A 21,144-nucleotide genomic window follows, 5' to 3' on the forward strand; every position below is an offset into this window, starting at 1 on the left:
GACAGATTGTGCCATCGAAATCATCCCCGGGGCAAAACTACCCATGCCCAAATTGTATGCCATGACGCCCCGGGAAATGCAAGAGATGTGCAAATACATAGACAAAAACCTAGCAAGGGGACTTCCAGTGGCACTGTAGACATTGAAAGACATTCCTTTGGGAACGCCAGCCTCGTGATCACGTTTAAGCTGCTAGAACAGTGTAAATCAGCTGTCAAGCAGCTTGAAAACTCCCCCTCGGGAAAAGAGGGGGAGGAGAGCAGTCGGGCAAGGGTAGAGCTCCCCATAGACCCCCAGGAGCAATTATGGGGCTCGAAGGGTGAGAACCCCCCAGCAGCCCGACAAGGCTCCGCATCTCGGGACACTTCTGTTGCAGCAGAAACAAAATGCCACAACCACCCCTGCAATCAATGTTTTAATCTACAATTGAATAAGAAGCAGGCAGAGCAAAGACAGGAGCAATTATAATTACAAGTATAAAGTGTAACTCCGATGCAGTATCACTTCCTTCTGTGAAGATTGAGGAGAACAAAGGGTAATAAAGATGGCGTCTGCAAATCAAAGGGTGTGATCAAAGCGAAACTTAAAAGGAAAGTATTTGTTAAGTGTTTGTTAACGTCATTAAAAGACTTAAGAGCTCAAGATTAAAGAGAACAGTTTTGGTTTACTAATGAGCTATAAGATTTAACAAGTTTGGGGATTAAGTGGACTTTTTGGACTCTGCAATTTGGTTGTTGGAAAGTGTGATTTGAATATTTGGAAATGCCTTCAAAACAAATCAAAATAAGTGCCTCTAAGAGTGCTGGAAGTCACCCGGCCCAGCCACCCAAATTGCAGTCTTTATTATCTTTAGCGGATACACAAACAGTGACATTTGAAGATCTCCAAGGTGCTTTAAAGGCACAAGCCTCTTTTCTGCAAGAAAAAATTACATCTGCCCTTAAAGATGTGTCTGATGAGATGTCTAAAATTAAGGACTTAATTCAAACCCATAATCAACAAATAAGAGAGGATATAGTGGATGCGTTTAAGGGGTTGTTTGCTTTTGTAACATCATTGGATGGCAGGATAGAAGAAATTACTCAGTCTAATGTGAATTTGGAGAATAAAGTTGATGAGATTCAAATCAAGATTGAAAAATCAGAGGCAGAAGTTACAGTGATACAATACAGAGAGATGGAATTTGCTTTGAGAATAAGAGGACTGAAAGAAGATAACCAAGAAAATTTGAAAGAAATCTTTGCAGAAGCTTTTGCTCAGTTAACTGGTTGAACCAAAAGCAGAATATGATTGGCAGATTGAAAAAAATTATCGTGTGAATTCATGGATTGCCAGACAGAGAAAACTACCAAGAGATATTGTAATCTACTTTGTTACCAGGAAAACAAGGAATGGAATATTACAAGCGACTTACGAAAGCAAACTACAGGTGGCAGGACAGGGGGTGGGAGTACTGAAGGAAATTCCTTTTTAAATATTGAGATCCAGAAAGGATTATGCATTCCTAGTTGATGAACTTAGAAATCTCCAGATACAGTATAGATGGGAGGCCCCAGACGTATTGGTGGTGAATTATTTAGAAGAAAGATATTGTCTTAATTCAGTTTGGACGACAAAATATTTTTACAGTATTGTACTAAAGGCTGGATATCCACCAACCCCAGGATAAATCCAAAAGAATCAGAAAAATAACAGGATGTGAGATAGTAAAAAAGGTTATCCACTTAAGACTTTATATTACAATTTTAAATGGGAGATTACATAAGTATAATTATGACCATTATGGCACAAAATATAGATAGAGATGGATAAATGGGAGAACTTACAATAGTTTTTGCTGTGAAGGATAATAGTTGTAAAATGAAAGTCTTGTTTAAGTTTTTATTTTTTCTTTAAATTATACCAAGATTTTTTTTAAAAAAAAGGAAAAAAAGATGCAAATATGGAAGAATGGTAGAAAGGCGTTGATAATTTTGTCTAATAATGATGGGAATATGGGAAAGAATTTTGGTAAGAAATGAAAAATTTATGCAAGATTAAAACTTGATAGAGTGTTTTTATAAGATGTTTTATAGACGGTCTTTAGATCTTAAAAAGTTAGCTTGTGTGTATCCCAATTTATAATTTAAATGTTGGAAATGTGATTGTGTTGATGCTATGTATTATTATGTATGGTAGATTTATAAAGAAGCTAAAGCATTTTGGATAAAAATATGGTGGATTATTTAAAATATTCTAAAAAAGAGGATAAAGTTCACTCTTCAGTTATTTTTGCTAGGTATAATTACAGACTGTACAATTATAGAGACTAATTTGATTCTGAATTTGATAATGGCAACAAGATTGCTTACTATTCAAGATTGGATATTAAAAGTAGTTAATTTACCAGAGACGGCTAAAATTTCAGCATATTGGAAAGACTATTCAGAGGAGAAACACAAGTTGGAATGGAGAAGACAGATTGACTATATTCAAATAAACATTGGACTAAGGAACTTCAATTAGCTTATGAATGAATAAGGAATGTTATAGTTTATCCAAATTTAGCTTAATAAAGGGGGAGTTAAAGTACAAGAGGGAGTTAAGATGTTATAGTTAGTTAGCTTATGTTAGTGTATGATTGTTAAATGTTTATACCCTGTATTTTGCTCTGGGAAGTTGGGGGGAGGGAGGATTGGAGGGGTGGCACAGTTGGGGTGGAGGGAGGGAAGAGGAAGGGGAAACATCTGTAAATTCTACTAAAACTTTTCAAAACTTAGCAACGGGGTTCATTGACCCTGCCAAGCCACAGGTCGCGGCACCAGTCCTCTTCAAAGAAAAAAAAGATGGAACCATGAGATTGTGTGTGGACTTTCAAAGGATAAATGAGGTGTGCATACACAACCTATACCCCCTCCCCCTCATGAAGGACATGCTGTCTCATCTCGCCAAGGGAAAAGTCTTCACCAAATTAGACCTCAGAGAAGCATACTACTGAGTACATATCAGAGAGGGAGATGAGTGGAAAACAGCATTCAACTGCCCCCTAGGGAGCTTTCAATTCATAGTGATGCCTTTCGGGCTGCAGGGCCCCTCAGCAGTATTCATGCAGTTAATAAATGAGGTGCTGCACGAGCACCTCTACAAGGGGGTCCTCCTCTACCTAGATGAAATCCTTATCTACACAGAGACCATGGATGACCACGTATCCCTGGTCCGCCAAGTCCTGGAGAAACTTCTGGCATCCATCCTGCACGTCAAGGTATCAAAATGCGAATTACACCATGCATGGTTAGACTACCTGGGTTACCGAGTGTCAAATGAGGGAATAGAGATGGACCCAGTGAAAGTGCAAGCTGCCCTAAGCTGGTATCCCCCTCCCACCCGCAGACAGTTACAAAGCTTCCTAGGGTTTGCGAACTTCTACAGACAATTCATCCCATCCTTTGCGAAGATTGCCAAACCCCTGACAGACCTCCTAAAGACAGGAAGCCCAGGAACGAAACCTTGTCCAGGACAACCCCTACCATGGGACTTAACCTGCCAAGAGGTGTTCGAGACACTAAAAGAAATGTTTGCAAAGGAGCCAGTGCTGAAGCATCCTGACCCCGAGCAACCTTGGTTTATTTGCAAATTGCTTAGCATTTTTATTTTTTTTGCTAATTCTTCTTTATCTATTATAATTAATTTGTGTTTTATTAATTCCATTTGACTTTTTAAATTCTTTCTTTGTGGTTCTTTTTGTAATTCTGTCTCTAGTCTCTTATATTCTTCTAATGTCTTTTGATTTTGTTTCTTATTGTTATTTTTCTTTCCCATATAAGTTATGACTAAACCTCTAATATATGCCTTGGCTGTATCCCATAAATTTTGTGGGGTCTCTTATTTCTATTCTCTTTGAAGAAAAAATCTAATTCCTTTCCCATGAATTGAATAAATTCCTTATCTTTTAATATTGATTGATTCAACATCCATCTTAGTTTTCTTTTTTGTCCTTTCCATATAATTTTTATTGGATTATGGTCTGCCCAATTACTTGTTTCTATAGTCAATTCTTGTACATTAGATTTCAATTCAATTGACATCCATATTGTATCTATTCTTGACCAAGACATATGTCAATTTAAATAGAATAGAGCAGGGGTCTGCAACCTTAAAAACTCAAAGAGCCACAATAGTCCTAAACAGAAGCCCCCCCATTCAATTCTGGAGCCGATCAGAAGTCCAGTTCCCCCACCATAGAGTCTGCTTCTAGTGCGCCATCCTTTTTCCTCTACCTGTCCTAACCAAAAGACGTATCAATTGTGGAATTGACCAGAGACATGGAGCCACAGCAGAGGGATGAAAGAGCCACATGCGGCTCCAGAGCCACAGGTTGCTGACCCCTGTAATAGAGTATTGATTTTCCTTAGGATCAGAGGTAGGTTGCTCCCGGTTCAGCCTGGTTCAGCCGAACTGGCAGTGGTGATTTGGCCTGGGTCACAGAACTGACAGAAACCCAGGCTGGCTTCACCCCTGAACTGGTTTCCCAGTCTCTTCTACCATTGCCGGCATGTTTCTGCACATACGCAGGACAATTTTCAGTCAACTGCACATGCACGAACAATGCATGGTGGGGGTGTGTGCGTGCGAAGCAAGCGCACAGCAACAGGAATCCACCCCTGCTTAGGATATATCTCTTGCCATACATCTTGGATGCCTACCAAGTTTCCCCGAAAATACGACAGGGTCTTATATTTTTTTGACCCACGAAATATGGCCTTGGGCTTATTAAAGGGGGGGAGTATTATTTTTCAGGTGCAGGAAGCAGCAAGCCCACCAGCCCCACCCTCTCCGTCCCACCATCTGCTTGCCTGCGGCCACAATGACCCAAGTTCTCCTTGCATCCTGGACTTTGCCTGCCCTGCTTGCTGGCCGCAGAACAGCTGACTGTGCTGCTCTGGCCTCACAGGCGGGGGGAGCTCTTCCTGGAAGAACAAATGAACTAACACACACAGACACCCTCCCCCTCCAAGGCAGCCACATCCCTTTACTAACCTGCTTTCAGCTCCATTCTCCGTTCCACGTGCAGGACAAGAAAAGTAGACTGTGTGCCTATGATAAAAAAAATCCCAGAAAATACCTTCCAAGTTCTCGCAAAAAAAAAAAAAAAGATCTCGCAAAGTTGGAAGTAAACTAACAAACTACTTTTCTTCCCTGCACGTGGCAGTGGAGAATGAAGCAGGAAAGCAGGTTAGTGGAGGGATGTGGCTGCCTTGCGGGGGGGGGGGGTAGGGATCCCCCTCTCTCTCTCTCACACACACACACACACACACCATCCTTTCCTTGGGAGCTCTGCACAGACGCAGAGAAGGCTTCGGATAGAGCATTTGGGGGATGTGCGTCTGCACTGAGATCCCAAGGAAAGAACAATTGCCAGGAAAAGGGGTGGGGAAATTTTGCCTCTTATCCTATTCTGAGTCTGTGCTGAGCTTCAGAACAGGGTAAGAGGAAGGAAAATCTCCCCTCCCCATTTTCAAGCCGTTCGCAAAAATGCCTCATTCCGATCCTTCAATCCTGCAATCTTGCAATATGCTGAAGGCTCGTAATGGAACGTTTTTGCAAACCGCTTGAAAATATGGAGGGGGATATTCCTGCCTTTCCCCCTGTTCTGAAGGTCACAGGATAAGAGACAAAATCCTCCCTCCCGCGTGCCTTCAGTCCTGCAATCCTGGATAATGTGAAGGCTTGGAATGTGGCGTTTTTCAAACCTCTTGAAAATGGGGAGGGGGGATTTCGTCTCTTACGTATCCTGTGCTGATCTTCAGAACAGGGGCAGAGGCAGGAATATGTCCCTCCCCATTTTCAAGCCATTCGCAAAAACGCCCCATTTCGAGCCTTTAATGTGAATATGCAGATGAAAAACTCCTACCTCCTGTAGGCATTAAAATCCATACTCTTGGGACATCAAAAGAAGCCCTGCAAGGAGACACTGCTGCCGAGGTTCAGGAAATCTCCCCCCCCCCCCCAACCTGCAGATCGTCCTTTCAAAGAGGAGTTTCACCAGGATGAAGAGGTGGATGAAGAGGTGGATGAAGGCGGCGTTTCTGTCACCTTCATCCTGGTGAAACTCCTCTTTGAAAGGACAATTTGCAGGTTGGTGGGGAGGAGATTTCCTGAACTTCGGCAGCAGCGTCTCCTCACATGGCTTCTTCCGATGTCCCAGGTGTATTGATTTCCATGCCTTCTTTTCCTGTTTTCGTGGACAGAATTGCGAGCTGCGACTGTCACCGTTAGGCAAGGAGGGCCTGAGGCATTTGGATTGTGTTGCTTGGGCTCCGGCTTCTTTTGCAGCAGTGATTGGCTGCAAAAGCGACTGGCATTTGCTGTAGGTAGAGGCCTGAGCGGCACCCACGAATCAGCTCTTTTGTGAACAGAGCAGTCCAACTGATCCAATTAAGGGCCAAGAAGCTCTGAGGTGACCGGGGAAGGGAAGGGCTGCCCCTTGTTCTGGCTAAACCCACTCCTTCACTAGGGCTTATTTTAGGGGGAGGGTTTATATTTTTGCCCATCGCTAAAATCTGGCATGGTCTTAGTTTCAGGACATGTCGTATTTTCGGGGAAACACGGTAGTTCTTCAGTCATTTTTTAAAAAGCCTTTGGAAGCATTTTTCTTGATTTTGTGTTCACTTTTCAGGTTTTTTTTATTGTTCAAATTTTTTATTAGTTTTAAAAATTTTACAAGGAAAGGGGGTTATAGGGTTATAAAACATTTTGACAGCTACATCGTTTGGGGGGGAGAAGTCCCCCCAGGTCTTTTACAAACAAAGATAGAAAAATATCAACATTTACATAAGTATTAGCAGTTTTAAGTTTAACACAAAATCATCAGTATGTTTCAATCATTTGTTTTGTATCACTTCCATGAAAGTACATTGTAGCAACAATTGCAATAGTGTTCCAAATCACTTTTGTGATCTGAGTCTTCTAATTGTTGCATCCTCCCTCCCGTCCACCCGCTGAGCCTCAGCCCCTCCCTCCTTTGTTTCTTGTGTATCATCCCCCATTCCACCTAAGAGAGCACTGTGCTTTTTTAGTGAAAGCCTCTGCTTCCACTACTGTGTTGATTCTAATTCTGCTGCCCTCCCAAAAAATCAACATGCCTTCTGGAAACAGCCACCTGAACCAAACCCCATTATTATATATCATTTTTGCTAAGAAGGAATATTTCCTTCTGTTATCTCTTACTTTCTTTGGGATCTGTTTAAGAATGGTTATTTCTTTATCTTTATATTTTAATGGTCCTCCCCTTTGAGCTCCTAGAACCTCATCTCTTGAAGTTTTTCTAAGAAATTTGACATGAACTTCCCTTGGAACATTGTGTGTTCTTGCATAGGCTGAATTAACCCTATAGATCAGATCAATGTCCCACAAAAAGGTGTTGTTTATCTCTATTAATATATTCTGCTAGTATTGTGGTCATAATCTCCTTAAGATCTTCGTTCTCAACTTCTGGCAAGTTTTGGAACCTAAGAAAAAAAGACATCCTTTCAAATTCCATTTTTAACATCTGATTTCCAAATTCTGCATTCCCCTTTGGATTGTCTTCATCTCATCTCTCATCCCAACCACCCCCTCCTCCAGCACATCTATCCTCTGTTCATTCCATGTGGTTTGCTGATTCGTCTCTCTGAGCTATTCATTTAAGTCCTGCAGTTGTTTTTTAATTTCATCCTGTCCCTTTAAGATGATTTGGAGCATCTGTTGAGTAGACAAGTCCTTTGCACTCTCTTCAGGGGCTTTAGGTTGTAGAAAAGATCCCAGTTGTGACTGGTGAGCGGGGCTGGATGTGGAAGGTGTTGGGGCCAATGAGGCCTTACCAGGCGGTAATTTCTTTGGACCCATCATGAGGCTCAGAGATAGTTGTTATTCTGTACAAAGAGATGGCGTCTGTGGGAGAGCACAGCTGGTAGGGATCACCAAACAAACAAGTCCAAAGGAGAATAGGTCCTCTAGTAGAAAACTAGAGCAAATAGGTGGGTCAAAATATTCCAAATCCAGGGGAATAAAGTACTTGAAGAGGCTCCTGGAAGTCTCTGGGGTGGAGATTAGTTGAAAGCCATAAAGTTTTCCAAGGGAGGAGTCTCATTCATAAAGACAAAGAAGGAGGAAGTTGCCATATTGGCTCAGCCAGTACAGGTGGTCAGGAAACAACAAAGTCGAAATTCCCATAGATAGTTTAGAGAAGAATCAGTTCAGCCATCCTTTCTCTCGCAATTGTAGCCAAGAAAAAAAAATTCCCCCATTATTTAAGGGAAGTGAAAGTAGTTTTCAAACTTTCTCTCTCCCCCATAAAAGGGAGAGATTTTTCAAGTGCCGCTTTTCCAAGGGGGGGGTGGAATTTCACCCCCTCCAATCTAAGCTCCTCCAGAAGTTGAAACAAACAAAACAGGAAAACTGCAAAACAGTCAAAAGTGTAAGAATAGTTAAAGACCTGGGGAGACCCCTTGGCTCACCGCTCTTCAGCTGTTTCGTTCCAATTAATTATTTCCTTCCAGGCTGCATTCGGAGAAGCGCAAATGGTGGCATTCTGCGCACTCCCTACGCTCCCCGGCTCCTGGGGCAAGGCTTGAGACCCCCCCACGGCCGCTGCTGTTCCAGGGGGTCCCAGCGAGCCGCCCCTATGGCAGGGCTCCCCTCCAAGGCACCCTGTGCTCCCCCTAAACTTCAGGGAAGCCCACCAGAGCAGCGAGAAGGCGGACGCGCGCGTCCGTCTCCTTTGGCTGCCGGAAGTCGTCCACTTTTCTGGTTTTATAATCTAGTTCCATATCTAAATTTGCATTGAAATCTCCGACTACACAAATATTTTTGTAATCCAATTCTACTATTTTCTTATAAAGTTTACTATAAAAGTCCTCTTGTTTACTATTTGGTGCATAAATTGCTACCAGGGGTGTCTATTTGCAATTCATTGTTATCTCTACCATCAAAATCCTCCCTCCTTCATCCATAAATATTTGTTTAGCATTTATTGTTTCTTTTATAGAGAGAGTTGCTCCTCTCTTCTTATGTTGTGATAGAGAGGTGCATAGTTTCCCAATTTTGGGGTATTCCAATATTTTATTGTGTTATTCTTTAATATGTACCTCTTGTAGAAAAATGATATCCAACTATAATTTTTCCAATTTACTATAAATCCTCTTCATTTTTATAGCTGAGTTCAGTCCATTTATATTAATAGATAATAATTTTATTTCTTCTTCTATAATTTTACTTATAAATAGGTTTTGTTGTTCTGGTCACTCTTGTCTCTCTCTGTTCTTTTGCCTTTGCCTCTTCTCTCTTTGCTATTTCCTCTTATCTTTCATCTTTTTTGTTGTATACCTCTCTCTCTCCTGTAGCTTCATCTTGTTGTCTATCCTCTTTTTCCTCTTACTATCATTCCCTCTTGTGCTCCAAAATAGTGGTCATAAAATTGTTTTGCTTTTTCTATGGAATCTAATCTATGTCTTTGCTCCATCCAAGTCACTGATCTTCCCTTTGGTATCAGCCATTTGAAATTTACTCCATTCTTAATAAGCTGTTTTGTCAAAAAATGATATTCCCTTCTTAGCTCTCTTACTCTTCTGGGAATCTGTTTTAGAACTACTATTTCTTTCTCTTCATATTTTATGGGTCCATCCCTTGCTCTTTCTAGTATCTCTGTTTTTATTGCTTTTTGGTGAACCTCACAAGTACCTTTCTGGGAAGTCTGTTTCTTGTCAGATATCTAGTATGAACTCTAAATATTTCATCTATTTCAGCAAACACATTTTCTTTGGATATCTCTAAGACATTTGCCAGCAGCTCTGCCATTATCTCTGCCAAATTTTCTCCCTTTTCTTCTTTGATGTTCTGAAAATGTAAGTAATAATCAGCCTTATCCATCTCTAATAATATTATTATTCTCTCCCGATTTTTATCTGCCAGTGTAAGTCTGTAATCAACCTCTTCCACTCTTTGATCTGTTTGTTCAGCTTTCTTTTCCACTTTCTGAATACATTGTTCTTTTTTAGCCATTTTTTGAAAAATTTCTATTCTATCCTCTACTTTTCCTACCCTTTCCTAGAGGTCTTCATGCATAACTTGGAGAAGAGCTTTAATCTCTGCCTGCATCATGTTCATCTTTTCTTTCTGCAACATCAGGTCCAATGAACTTTGACTTGCTGGGCTGGATGCTGCTGCTTCTGAAGATGGTGCAGATGCAGTTTTCTTCATTTTGTGTTGCTTTAATTATAATTGTGGTTTAATTGTAATCCCAGAGACATGTGATTATAATCCACAAAAACAAGGAGATGAAATTATTATTTACAATCCAAGGAGAGGGTGAAAGTGAAAGTATAAATTGTAATCCAAGAGTTATTAGGTTGCTAGCCCTTCATTCTTCAAAAAAAATCTGCTCTCTTTGCTAAATTTATAATCCACATAGGCCCACCAAATCCCAGAGTTCAACCAGCCAACTGTCTTGTATCTTCAAAGGGAGAATTCACAGAGCAACAGACAAAAAAAGACATCAAGTATTTACTGTTCACTTTGTCTGTTTAGCTTCTGCTTAAATTCCAAGAGCTACACTATTTTTAAAAGTCTGTGTTTCGCTCTCTGTCTCAGCTCTCTTCTAGCATAAACAGCTTGCTGGTATAGATATTGTTTATTTTAGCAGGCAACCTTTATCTTCTTCTTCAAGAATATATATATCCTTGAGAAAATTATTTATATATATATTCTCTCCCTTGCACCCTTCAACATCTGTCAGCAGGTGTCACTGTTGCTCTGCTTCTATCCCCTTTCTTTTATATTGTATTATCCAGTCCAGGTTTTCAAAAAAAGAAGAAAAAATGTTTTGCTTTTTCCAAATTAGTCAATATTATAGTTGAGGTCTCCAGTCCAGCTTCCTAGTTTTAAGGTTTTTCACTCTCTAAAAAATTCTCCTTGCTTCTTTTCAGTTTTAAAAATTGCTCTCTGGCTTGCTCGCTGCTTTTCTTGGGAGGTGGAAGAAGAACAAGTTCACCTCCTCTTTTTTGGATCCCACTCTCACCCATGTTAGTTTCCAGAGGGCTTTTTCCTCAATAGCAATTAGAAGTTAGAAATCTCTCACCCAGATTGTTCACACTGTTCCTCAATCTTTTGCACTTTCTTCATCGGTCATCTGTCCCGGCTTTTATCAAGTACGCAATGACCATCTTTTTCTCCCTGCTGGATTCAGAGCCTTCTCTGGATCAATCAGGAAGTTTGTGGGTTTACTGAGATGAGTGGAGTGTGGAGGTGATTCAGGTCCATCAGAACCTCCTTGCAGTTCAAATTTTGGCACAATCCCATGGAGTCCCATGGGATGCATCATATCACCGGGATGTCATCCCAGCCCCTCCAAGTTGTTGTTTTTCAAATAAAGATTCTTTGAATTGTTTATATTGAGAAGCACCACACTAAATACTAAATTAATTTGGCATGATACACATGAGGTACCACATGAGGTACTGTGTTGTCAGTAAAAACAACATGTCAAGTTTAATCACGCTGTTCTATACTGAATGTATAGTAATAACATGATTCGCAAATAAGCTAGTCAACAAATAGTTTGTACTATTTGTTATGCATGGGATGTAGCAATAAAATGAATAAAGCACTTTGGATACTGATCTCTCAGTCCTGTGAAATAAAATGCATTTATTCACTGCCAATATAAGGGATTGTTCTGAATATAAACTGGAAAACAATTTATGAGCGATTAACCTCAAAATTAATTTATATTGCCTCAAAATTAAAGTTTTATTAGTCACCATTCCTACTATTGATGCAGCAGTTATCTACATGATTAACAGTGGAGACAGGTTCTTTCCCATATCTGGAATTCAAAAGGACTCATTGTTAAAATATAAAACAAAATTAAGCTCATTATATAATAAAACTTGTGCTAATTATGAAATTATAGTGTTGTACTATTAGTGGATCAAATGCCTTTTGCTAATTAAAAAGTGGCCTGACTTCCCCAAATCTTTTATAAAACACTAATATTTTGAAATATTCTTTTATGAATATTCACTGCTTAGTGATTGTATTTAGAGATACATTTACAGGTGTAGGATATATGAATTCATATCAAAACCAACACACCTTTTTAAACCAAAAGATTTTGACATTGTCCTTCAGACCCTTAATACTTACCCAACTCTTACAGATATCATCAGAGGGTTTCTGATATGTGAGCATTCATTCTGTTACAAACCATTTACTGTTCTCTGTTGGGATCCCATGATCTGGAATGGTTTGTGTTTGAATGCCTGAGTTTTTTGTTGAGTCTGCTTCCTATTTGTTGTTTTATCTCTGAGTCATTTGATTAGCAGTTTGTAAGTATAAATGTGTTAATCATATTTTAATTTATATGATATGTTAAACTTTAAAATAGACTGGACTACATTTCCATAGGTAATATATGAAATGCTATGGCCTTGTTTTACATTTTCCTCCTAATGTGTGAATGCTTGTTTTATGTACTAACATGCATACATAGTGTGTGTGTGTGTGTGTGTGTGTGTGTGTGTGATATGCATGTGTATACTCAAGATCATTTTTATAAATCCTCTGGTTCAGATACAGTTATTAAATGTCTGTCTTACATTACTTTTCTGTATCCACAATAAACTAAAAATAAATATGCTCAACTCTTTCCTATCTTTTTTTTAGATGGGCTTAATGCTGACAACATCAAACAGGCTTCAGAGCAGTTGAACAGCCGGTGGATTGAGTTCTGTCAGTTACTGAATGAAAGAGTGGCATGGTTGGAGAACCAAAATAACATTATTGCCTTCTACTCTCAGCTGCAGCAATTGGAGCAGATAGTAATTACTTCTGAAAATTGGATGAAAGCACAGCTCTTACTGGCAACAGATCCTGATGCAATGAAAACACAGTTAGATAGGTGCAAGGTTAGAAATTCTGTCCTAATTTTTGTGGTATTCTGTTGCATACATATGTTTCATTTATTCAGGTCCCTGTTCTTCATAAAAACATCTATGATGTTCAGTTGATAATCTTATAAAAAGGAGAAAAAAGGTATACAAGCTTGTTCACATATGAAACTGCCAAGATACAAATGTTTGAAGAATGTGTTGATCATTGCCAGGAGCACATAAATAACTGAAGCACATTTGAAAGTACTAGATGAGAATTAGTATAGTAGCCTGCATGGAATACAGAAACATTTCTGTTGTACATGTAAAATCAAATGAAAGGCAAAAAGGAAAGTTGTTGTTATGAATTTTTATGGTGTATAAATTGTCATTAATGAAGTAGAATATTTTAATATATCTCAAGTTCTATTCACCGGAGAATAGTAGCAAAAGGGCTTAAATAATATGTAATAGTAAGTAAACAATAATAGTACAATGATAATAACACTTGACTGGTCTAACATAGCTCCCGAGGTCATTGGTTCATATAGCTGTAATGTTTTGATGATAGTGGTTATGATAATGAAGGTGATTTTCATATTTTATTTAAAAAATAAAATTTAAGAATGCTTTGCAATTTTTTTTTTAAAAATTAACCTTTTTTTAAAAAAAAGCAATAACAATATACAATTCAGAATCATTCTAAATCATTTATAACTCCTAGCAACCATCTGGATAGATTCTTTTTATTTGTTAATCATTCTGATCTGTTTTCCCAATGCTATGGTGTGACAATATCTAAAGCGTTTCCATGGCTACTATCAACTTGAGAAGGGGGAAAATTGCATGCATACTTTTGGCCAGAGTAAAAAGTCTCATATTTCTGTAACTGGGATGTGAATGTGCCTGTCGTAATATCCTGTTGGAGAATGTGATTGATGATTTCAGGCAGAGGGGAGGGGACACAGGGGTAAAGTTCAGATGCCATTAGGTGGGATTTAGTTTCGGCTCCACAGAAGTCCGTGCCAAGATGTTAGTCCTAATAAATGAATGGGATTTTTTCCAACTTTGTCTTGAGAGTCGTAAATTAATTAGGTCAGCTCATGGAAACTTCACAGAGAGCCGAAACTGACTTTAAAAAAATTATGGGTTTCCTGAATCCCAGGCTTTCTGAGCACTCCCCCAATGTTTGGGCTGCTTGGAGGGAAAATCAGGCAACAGGAGATTGATTGCGGCCAGAGGTATGCGGCAATGCCAAGTGGTGATGCCTTTCTAAGAAGCAGAAGCAAGAGAAGATAGGTACTGGTGGAAATTCCCTTGCCCTAGTCCCTAGATACAGGGAAGGGTCTCAAGCAAGCTGGCAAGGGTGGACTGGAGGTGGGACTGGAAACAAGTCAGGCTCCCAAAGCCCCAGATGGAATCCCGAAGGGAGTGCAAAAGAGCAACAGAGGGAGGATTTTTACTGAGCCACCCTTCATGATGAGGGGCCATCATGCCACCCAAAAGAGAGGGGAGGGACATCTGATCCTGTTGAAGTGAGGAGATGCAGACTGGAGCGCAGCCTCCCTCCCCCTCCCAATAGAAGGAGAAGGAGCCCAAAACGGCAACCAGTGCCTCTCACACGCAGCAGGCAGGCTGCCAAGAGCAGGCAACCCCCTCCCACTCTCCGAACTAGGGGTGAAGAAGATGACCAGCCATACCAGTCCTCTTCAAAGAGAAAAAATATGAAACTATGAGGTTGTATGTGGACTTTCGAGGGATAAACGGGGTGTGCATACACAACCTATACCCCCTCCCCCTCATGAAGGACATGCTATCTCATGTGGCCAAGGGAAAAGTCTTCACTAAACTAGACCTCAGAGAAGCATACTACCAAGTACGTATCAGAGAGGGAGATGAGTGGAAAACAGCATTCAACTGCCCTCTAGGGAGCTTTCAATTCAAAGCGATGCCTTTCAGACTGCAGGGGGCTCCAGCGGTATTCATGCAGTTAATAAACGAGGTGTTGCATGAGCACCTCTCAAGGGAGTCCTCGTCTACCTAGATGACATCCTTATCTACACTGAGACCATGGATGACCACGTACTCCTGGTCCGCCAAGTCCTGGAAAAACTTCTGGCAGCCGACCTGTATGTCAAGGTACCAAAATGTGAATTCCACTGTGCACGGTTAGACTACCTGGGTTACTGAGTTTCAAATGAGGGAATAGAGATGGACCCAGCCAAAGTGCAAGCCGTCTTAGGCTTGCAACCCCCTCGCACCCGCAAACAACTACAAAGTTTCCTAGGTTTCGTGAATTTCTACAGGCAATTCATCCCCTCCTTTCCAAAAATTGCCAAACCCCTAACAGACCTCCTGAAGACAGGGAGCCCAGGAACGAAACCCCATCCGGGACAACCCCTACAGTGGGACCTAACCTGCCAAGAGGCGTTCGAAACACTAAAAGAAATGTTTGCAAATGAGGCGGTGCTGAAGCATCCTGACCCTAGGCAACCTTTTGTGATCCAGGCAGATGCCAGCAACATGGCAGTGGGAGCGGTGCTACTCCAAAGTAACAACCAAGGAAACTTACAACCCTGCGCCTACACTTCCCGCAAGCTCACAGACACAGGGAGATGATGGGCCGCGTGGGAAAAGGAGGCTTTTGCAATGAGATGGGCACTGGTAACCTGGAGACACCTGTTGGAAGGGGGCCAGAAACCATTCGAAGTCTGGACTGACTACAAAAATCTGGAGGCGCTTAGGACCCCACAGAAACTATCACCCAAACAAGTCCAATGGGCGCAATACTTCAACCATTTTGATTTTGTTTTAAAGCACATTCCTGGGGGGGAGGAACTTTCTAGCTGATGCCCTCTCCCGCATGCCTCAGTATAAATGCGAATGGGAGCACATAGTGGATGCCATCATTCCCTCTACCCAAATCACTGCCCAAGTGACCACCAGATGGCAACGCTGTGACTGGCAAAACCGAATCGCAAGTGACCTAACCACAAGGCTCAAAACTGAACTGCTAGCAGACCCCTGGTTCCAAAACAACCAACACATCTTGACAAAAAGAGATGACCTTGCATGGAAGGGGACAAAACTCTACATCCCAGAATCCCTACATAACCTAATTCTCCAGAGGAGTCATGATGCCAAACCACAGGCCACTTTGGGTTCCTAAAGAATTTACCCTTAGCCCGGAGGCAATTCTGGTGACCTGGCATGAAGAAAGATGTAGATAATTACGTGAAAAGTTGTACCATCTGCGCCACAATGAAGAGATGACCAGGAACACACACACACCCCGGACTACTGCAAACAGTAGCAGAGCCAACGAAGCCGTGGGAGGAGATCGCAATGGACTTCATAGTAGAGTTGCCTAAAAGTGGGGGAAACATGGTGATTTGGACTGTAATAGATCTCTTCTCCAAACAGGCACACTTCATACCCTGTAGTGGACTACCCTCAGCTCACAAGCTGGCTAAACTGTTCATGCAGCATATCTACCAACTGCATGGAGTACCTCGAAGAATTATCTCAGACAGAGGGGTCCAGTTCATGACTGAACGCCATGATAGAGCAGTACCTGAGGTGTTACGTGAACTATCAGCAGTCCAATTGGGCAGGACTTTTATCTTTTGCTGAGGTGGCATACAATAATGCTGTTCACAGTAGCACAGGACTCACGCCATTCAAAATAGTGAGCAGTATGGACTTCGTCCCAATGCCTGAGTATCCAAGGGATCCCCCCTCCTCAGTCAGCTTGGCTGATTGGATGTCGATACTGAAAGCGACCTGGGAAAATGTCAAAAAAGCATTGGCTAAAGCGGCACAAACCTATAAGAAACAGGCAGATAAACACTGGGCTCGGCAACGGCCATTCCAGGGGGGAGAGAAGGTTTACCTCTCCACAAAATATTTGAGATTAAAGCTTCCTAGCAAGAAACTGGGGCCGAAGTTTATGGAACCATTCCCCATAGTAAAGATCATCAACCCAGTCACAGTGCAATTGAAACTGCCTCGATTGTTGGGGAAGATACACCCAGCATTTCATAGTAGCCTCTTAAAACCCGTGATTGGATCCACTCTGAGACCTCGGGAGCCCCCGGGCCCTATGGTCATAGGGAGCCAAACCCATTATGAAGTTCAACGTATCCTTGATTCACGGTGGCAGAGGAGAGAACTGCAATACTTAATCAAGTGGAAGGGCTACCCCTTATCAGAGGCATCTTGGGTGAAAAGTAGAAATATCCAGGCTGATCACCTTATAGCAAAATTCCATGCAGAAAATCCAAGCAACCCTGGGGGAGGGACACATTTCTAAGTACAGTATACACCTGTACTCAAATTGCTTTGTTTTACACAGGTCGCTTTCAGGAAGCGAGGAGAGCTGGATGTCAATGTCTGAAGCATTTCCATGACTACTATCAACTTGAGAAGGGGGGGAAATGCCATACATACTTTTGGCCGGAGTAAAAAAGTCTCATATTTCATTTCATTTCATTTTATTACACTTATAAGCCGCTCCCTCTCCTTGAAGGGACTCAGGGCGGCGTACAATAAATACATATCATATGTTACACAGGAGGAGGTATAAAAACTCACAACAACAATTTTAAAAATAACACGATAATTACAATAATTAATGGAGTTAAAAACATTAAAATACCCTAAAATTTAAAATTGCCAGGGGGATTAGAGGATAGAGCTATGGTTGCGCCAGGCCGGCTAGTTGGAACAGGTGGGTCTTAAGTTTCTTGCGGAAGGAGCGGAGATCAGTAGTAGTCCTAATGTCGGGGGGGAGGTCATTCCAGAGGGCTGGGCCCATCACAGAGAAGGCCCTGCTCCTGGGCGCCGCCCTCTGGCACTGCTTCGTGGACGGCACCCAGAGGAGTCCCTCTCTGTGAGAGCGAATTGGTCGCAGGGATGTATGGGGCAGGATGCGATCCCGCAAGTAACTAGGTCCTGTAACTGGGATGTGAATGTGCATGTCCAGAACCCTGCCATAACGTCCTGTTGGAGAATGTGATTGATGACCTCAGGCAGAGGGGAGGGGACACAGGGGTAAAGTTCAGATGCCATTAAGTGGGATTTAGTTTTGGGTCCACAGAAGTCCGTGCCAAGATGTTAGTCCTAATAAATGAATGGGATTTTTTTCTAACTTTGTCTTGAGGCTCGTAAATTAATTAGGTCAGCTCTTGGAAACTTCACATGGTGATTATAACTCAGTCAATTCACCTTGCTCTCATCATCACTTTTCTTCTACATTTCCCAGCATTAGAGGTTTTTCCAAATAGCTGGGTCTTTGTTTAGTATGTCTAAAGGAGGATAATTTGAGCCTTTGCCTTGAAATGTCTGTTGGATTGTTCAATGATACACCCATTGTTTTATTGTCCTCAATATTCTTAGATGTCTTGTTAACATCAAAGTTCAAAGTCATGAGTACTTTTACTATCCCACATCTTTAAACTTAAACTTTTGGTTCCATAGAATATCACAGGGAATTCTATGGCTTGCACAATTCTGAACATTGTATGTATAGAATGTGTTTTTCAAATCTTTCATAACTATTCTACCAAGTGCTAGTGTGCAGCGTTATATCTTGACTACTGGTTTCTTTACTGTTGAAAAGTTAATCATAAAAAGCAGAAGCTATCCACACTTCAATATCTTCATTGTTAATTCTCAGGCTGGTTGTTCTATCTGTTGTCATTAGTTTGGTTATATTTATATTTAATTTTAGTCTCATTTTTTTCACCATACACTTTGACTTAGCATGTGGGCTTGCAGATCAAAAGTAGCACCATCAGCATAGCACATAATTATTATCAATCTTTCTTAGGAAGCAATAACCATCAATAAACTAAAACAAAGATAAAATAGTATTTAAAATCTAAAATTATAAATGTTACCCTGACACGGAGATATTTTAAACATTAATATTAAATATTTATGCCCTTGTCTTCCCTAAGGTTTGTTGAGGTGGGTAATCTCTTAGGAAAATATTATTAATATATTTACAGATGCCAAGTAAATTTGATTGAATTATTTCCCTTATTATGGAGCTCTTTTTATTGCTGAATTAATCTATTGGCCAATTTTGCACATCAAAATATTAATGATATAGTAGATTTGAAGATGGCCACTCTGTCAGCCTCTGCTTTGCTTACTTGATATCGGCTGCCATAGAAACAGGGAGGGTGGGGCATGGTATTTGCAATGGGAATAAATGGTACAGGAAATGATATGGAAAAGGAAGTTTTCTGGTCAAGGCCAACCGTCCTGCATACCAACATGATAATGCCTTTTGGAGATGCAATCCACATGACACCTAAGGGAGTTGCAGATTGGACACTGGGTCGGGGTCATTGGAGGGAGGGGCTGGGTTATCATTTGATATGTACTAGTTCACGCCTTTCTAGCTCAGATCTTGCTTTACTTTTGCTGCTATCTTTTCATAACCAGTAAAAGTATTCTAATTCCATGAACAATGGAGTTGGGAGTTTTCTTTCTTGCTTATTGATGGAGGCACGCCTGACAATAAGCAAGATCTCACTTCGCGCTCATCCTGGAGCTAACACCTTCCAAGGGGAGTGCACTTAAAAACAAAAATCCTCCACAGAAATGTCAAATCCAGGCAGTGACCAGGAGGACAACATGGGGGCTACCGATCCTCATGCCCTTTGGAAATGGAATGGATGGCTGAGCTGGACTTGGAGGAAAGATCCATCCATCCCAGGTGGTTGTTGGGAGTGGGGCAGAGGAGTGATCCTGAGGAGATTCCGGCCAGAGTTACCACCAACCGATGCCAGTGACCTGAGGCTTGGCAGGAAGCTGAACAAGAGGACCTCATGATGACCCATGCTTTGAAACTTTTTCAAGAGTCATAGGAGAAATGCAATTTCTGTGAGATCCATGCTGAGAGGGAAGCTGATTTTGCTGATCAAGAAGAGAGATGTGCGGAAGACGTGTCTAACCCGGGGAGTGGGGGCAGATAGCACAGCTGATTGGGATGGGAGAACCCCAGCAGCAGCAGCCTTCTGAGCCCCTCCAAGGGGGGGAGGGTCCCCCCGCAGACGCCGAATGCCAAACATTCCTTCCCTTGGCTTGACATTCAGAGGAGACCCCAAAGAATTGGGATTTTTCCTGGTCCAGGTCTGGAATTCCATGCAACAGTATGGAGAGCATTTCCCTAACAAGGAAGCCAAAGTAAGAGCTGTTATTATGGCATTGGAGAACAAAGCAGCAGCCTGGATGGTTGATTTGCATAATGATGACTCCCCCCTGCTGAGGGATTACAATGTGTTTATGGCTGCCTGAGGAAGCACTTTGATGACCCCCTAGCTGAGTGAAAGGCGAGAACCCAGATGAAGTCTCTTACTCAGAGAAGGAGTCCAGTGGCTGAGTACATCTAAGAGTTTCATGAGTTGTCTGTGCATATTGCGGTGCTGGTCCAAAGAGGCTTTAATGGACAGTTTTATGGATGGTCTGAATGAAGATATATACCAGAGCTGTGTGAATAGAGGGGCCCCACACAACCTGCAATGCTGGTATGAGATGGCAGCAGATGTGGAAATTGACCTAGCCAGGAATAAATATCTGGGAGGCAGCAATAAAGCCAAGAATCCCCCTCCCACCCACCCCCAAAGGAGCTCTGAGGGGAGGAAAGGGCTGGTCTGCAAGCAAGCCCCTATCTACTGCTTGTTTCCGATGCAGGAAAGGGGGGGGGGTGCAGGGCAGCAAGCTGCTTCTCAAAAATTGGTCCAAAACCCATCACTGCTGGAGAAAAGAAACCAGACCAACAGCCAGGGAAATGCAAAGAAATTGCCTTGAAAGGGGTGGAAGCTGTTGAGGATTTCCTTCCCACCCAGGAGGGAGAAGAACCCTCCTTTCTTTTGGGAGAATGTGAAACTGACTTCGATGACAACCTCTTTGTAAGTCCCTGTTAGGGCCCATGACCATTCCAGTAGAACTTAAAGTGCCCTCAACTGGAGCCCAAGGGAAAATGCTGGCCCTCTTAGACTCTGGATGCACTTGTTGCATAATTAGCCCAGAAGTGGTGGAAAAAATGAGATTAAGACTGAGGACTTTGAAAGTGCCCATTGCCTTTTGGCAATTGGATGGCTCAGTGGCTGGGGGAGCCCCTGCCCATTTTGTAACTGAACAATAGAAATGTGGATGGGGGATCACCAAGAAACCTTGAGTTTCATTGTTGCACCTGGGATGGATCGGCCCCTCATACTGGGATTACTGTGGCTCTGGAAATGGAACC

General features: G+C 41.7%; 1 protein-coding gene across 2 annotated transcripts in view; it reads left to right on the plus strand.

Moving 5' to 3' along the window:
• Positions 1 to 21,144, plus strand: part of DMD (dystrophin) — a 1,188,090-nt gene that overhangs the window by 374,441 nt on the left and 792,505 nt on the right. For both annotated transcript variants that reach the window (XM_081951523.1, XM_081951524.1), the window contains exon 19: positions 12,679 to 12,920. In XM_081951523.1, coding sequence (XP_081807649.1) covers positions 12,679 to 12,920 — 242 coding nt within the window. The remainder of the gene's footprint in view (positions 1 to 12,678; positions 12,921 to 21,144) is intronic.

Source organism: Natrix helvetica (assembly GCF_964273705.1).
Source record: "Natrix helvetica genome assembly, chromosome: 4".
In the NCBI taxonomy this organism is placed as follows: Eukaryota; Metazoa; Chordata; class Lepidosauria; order Squamata; family Natricidae; genus Natrix; species Natrix helvetica.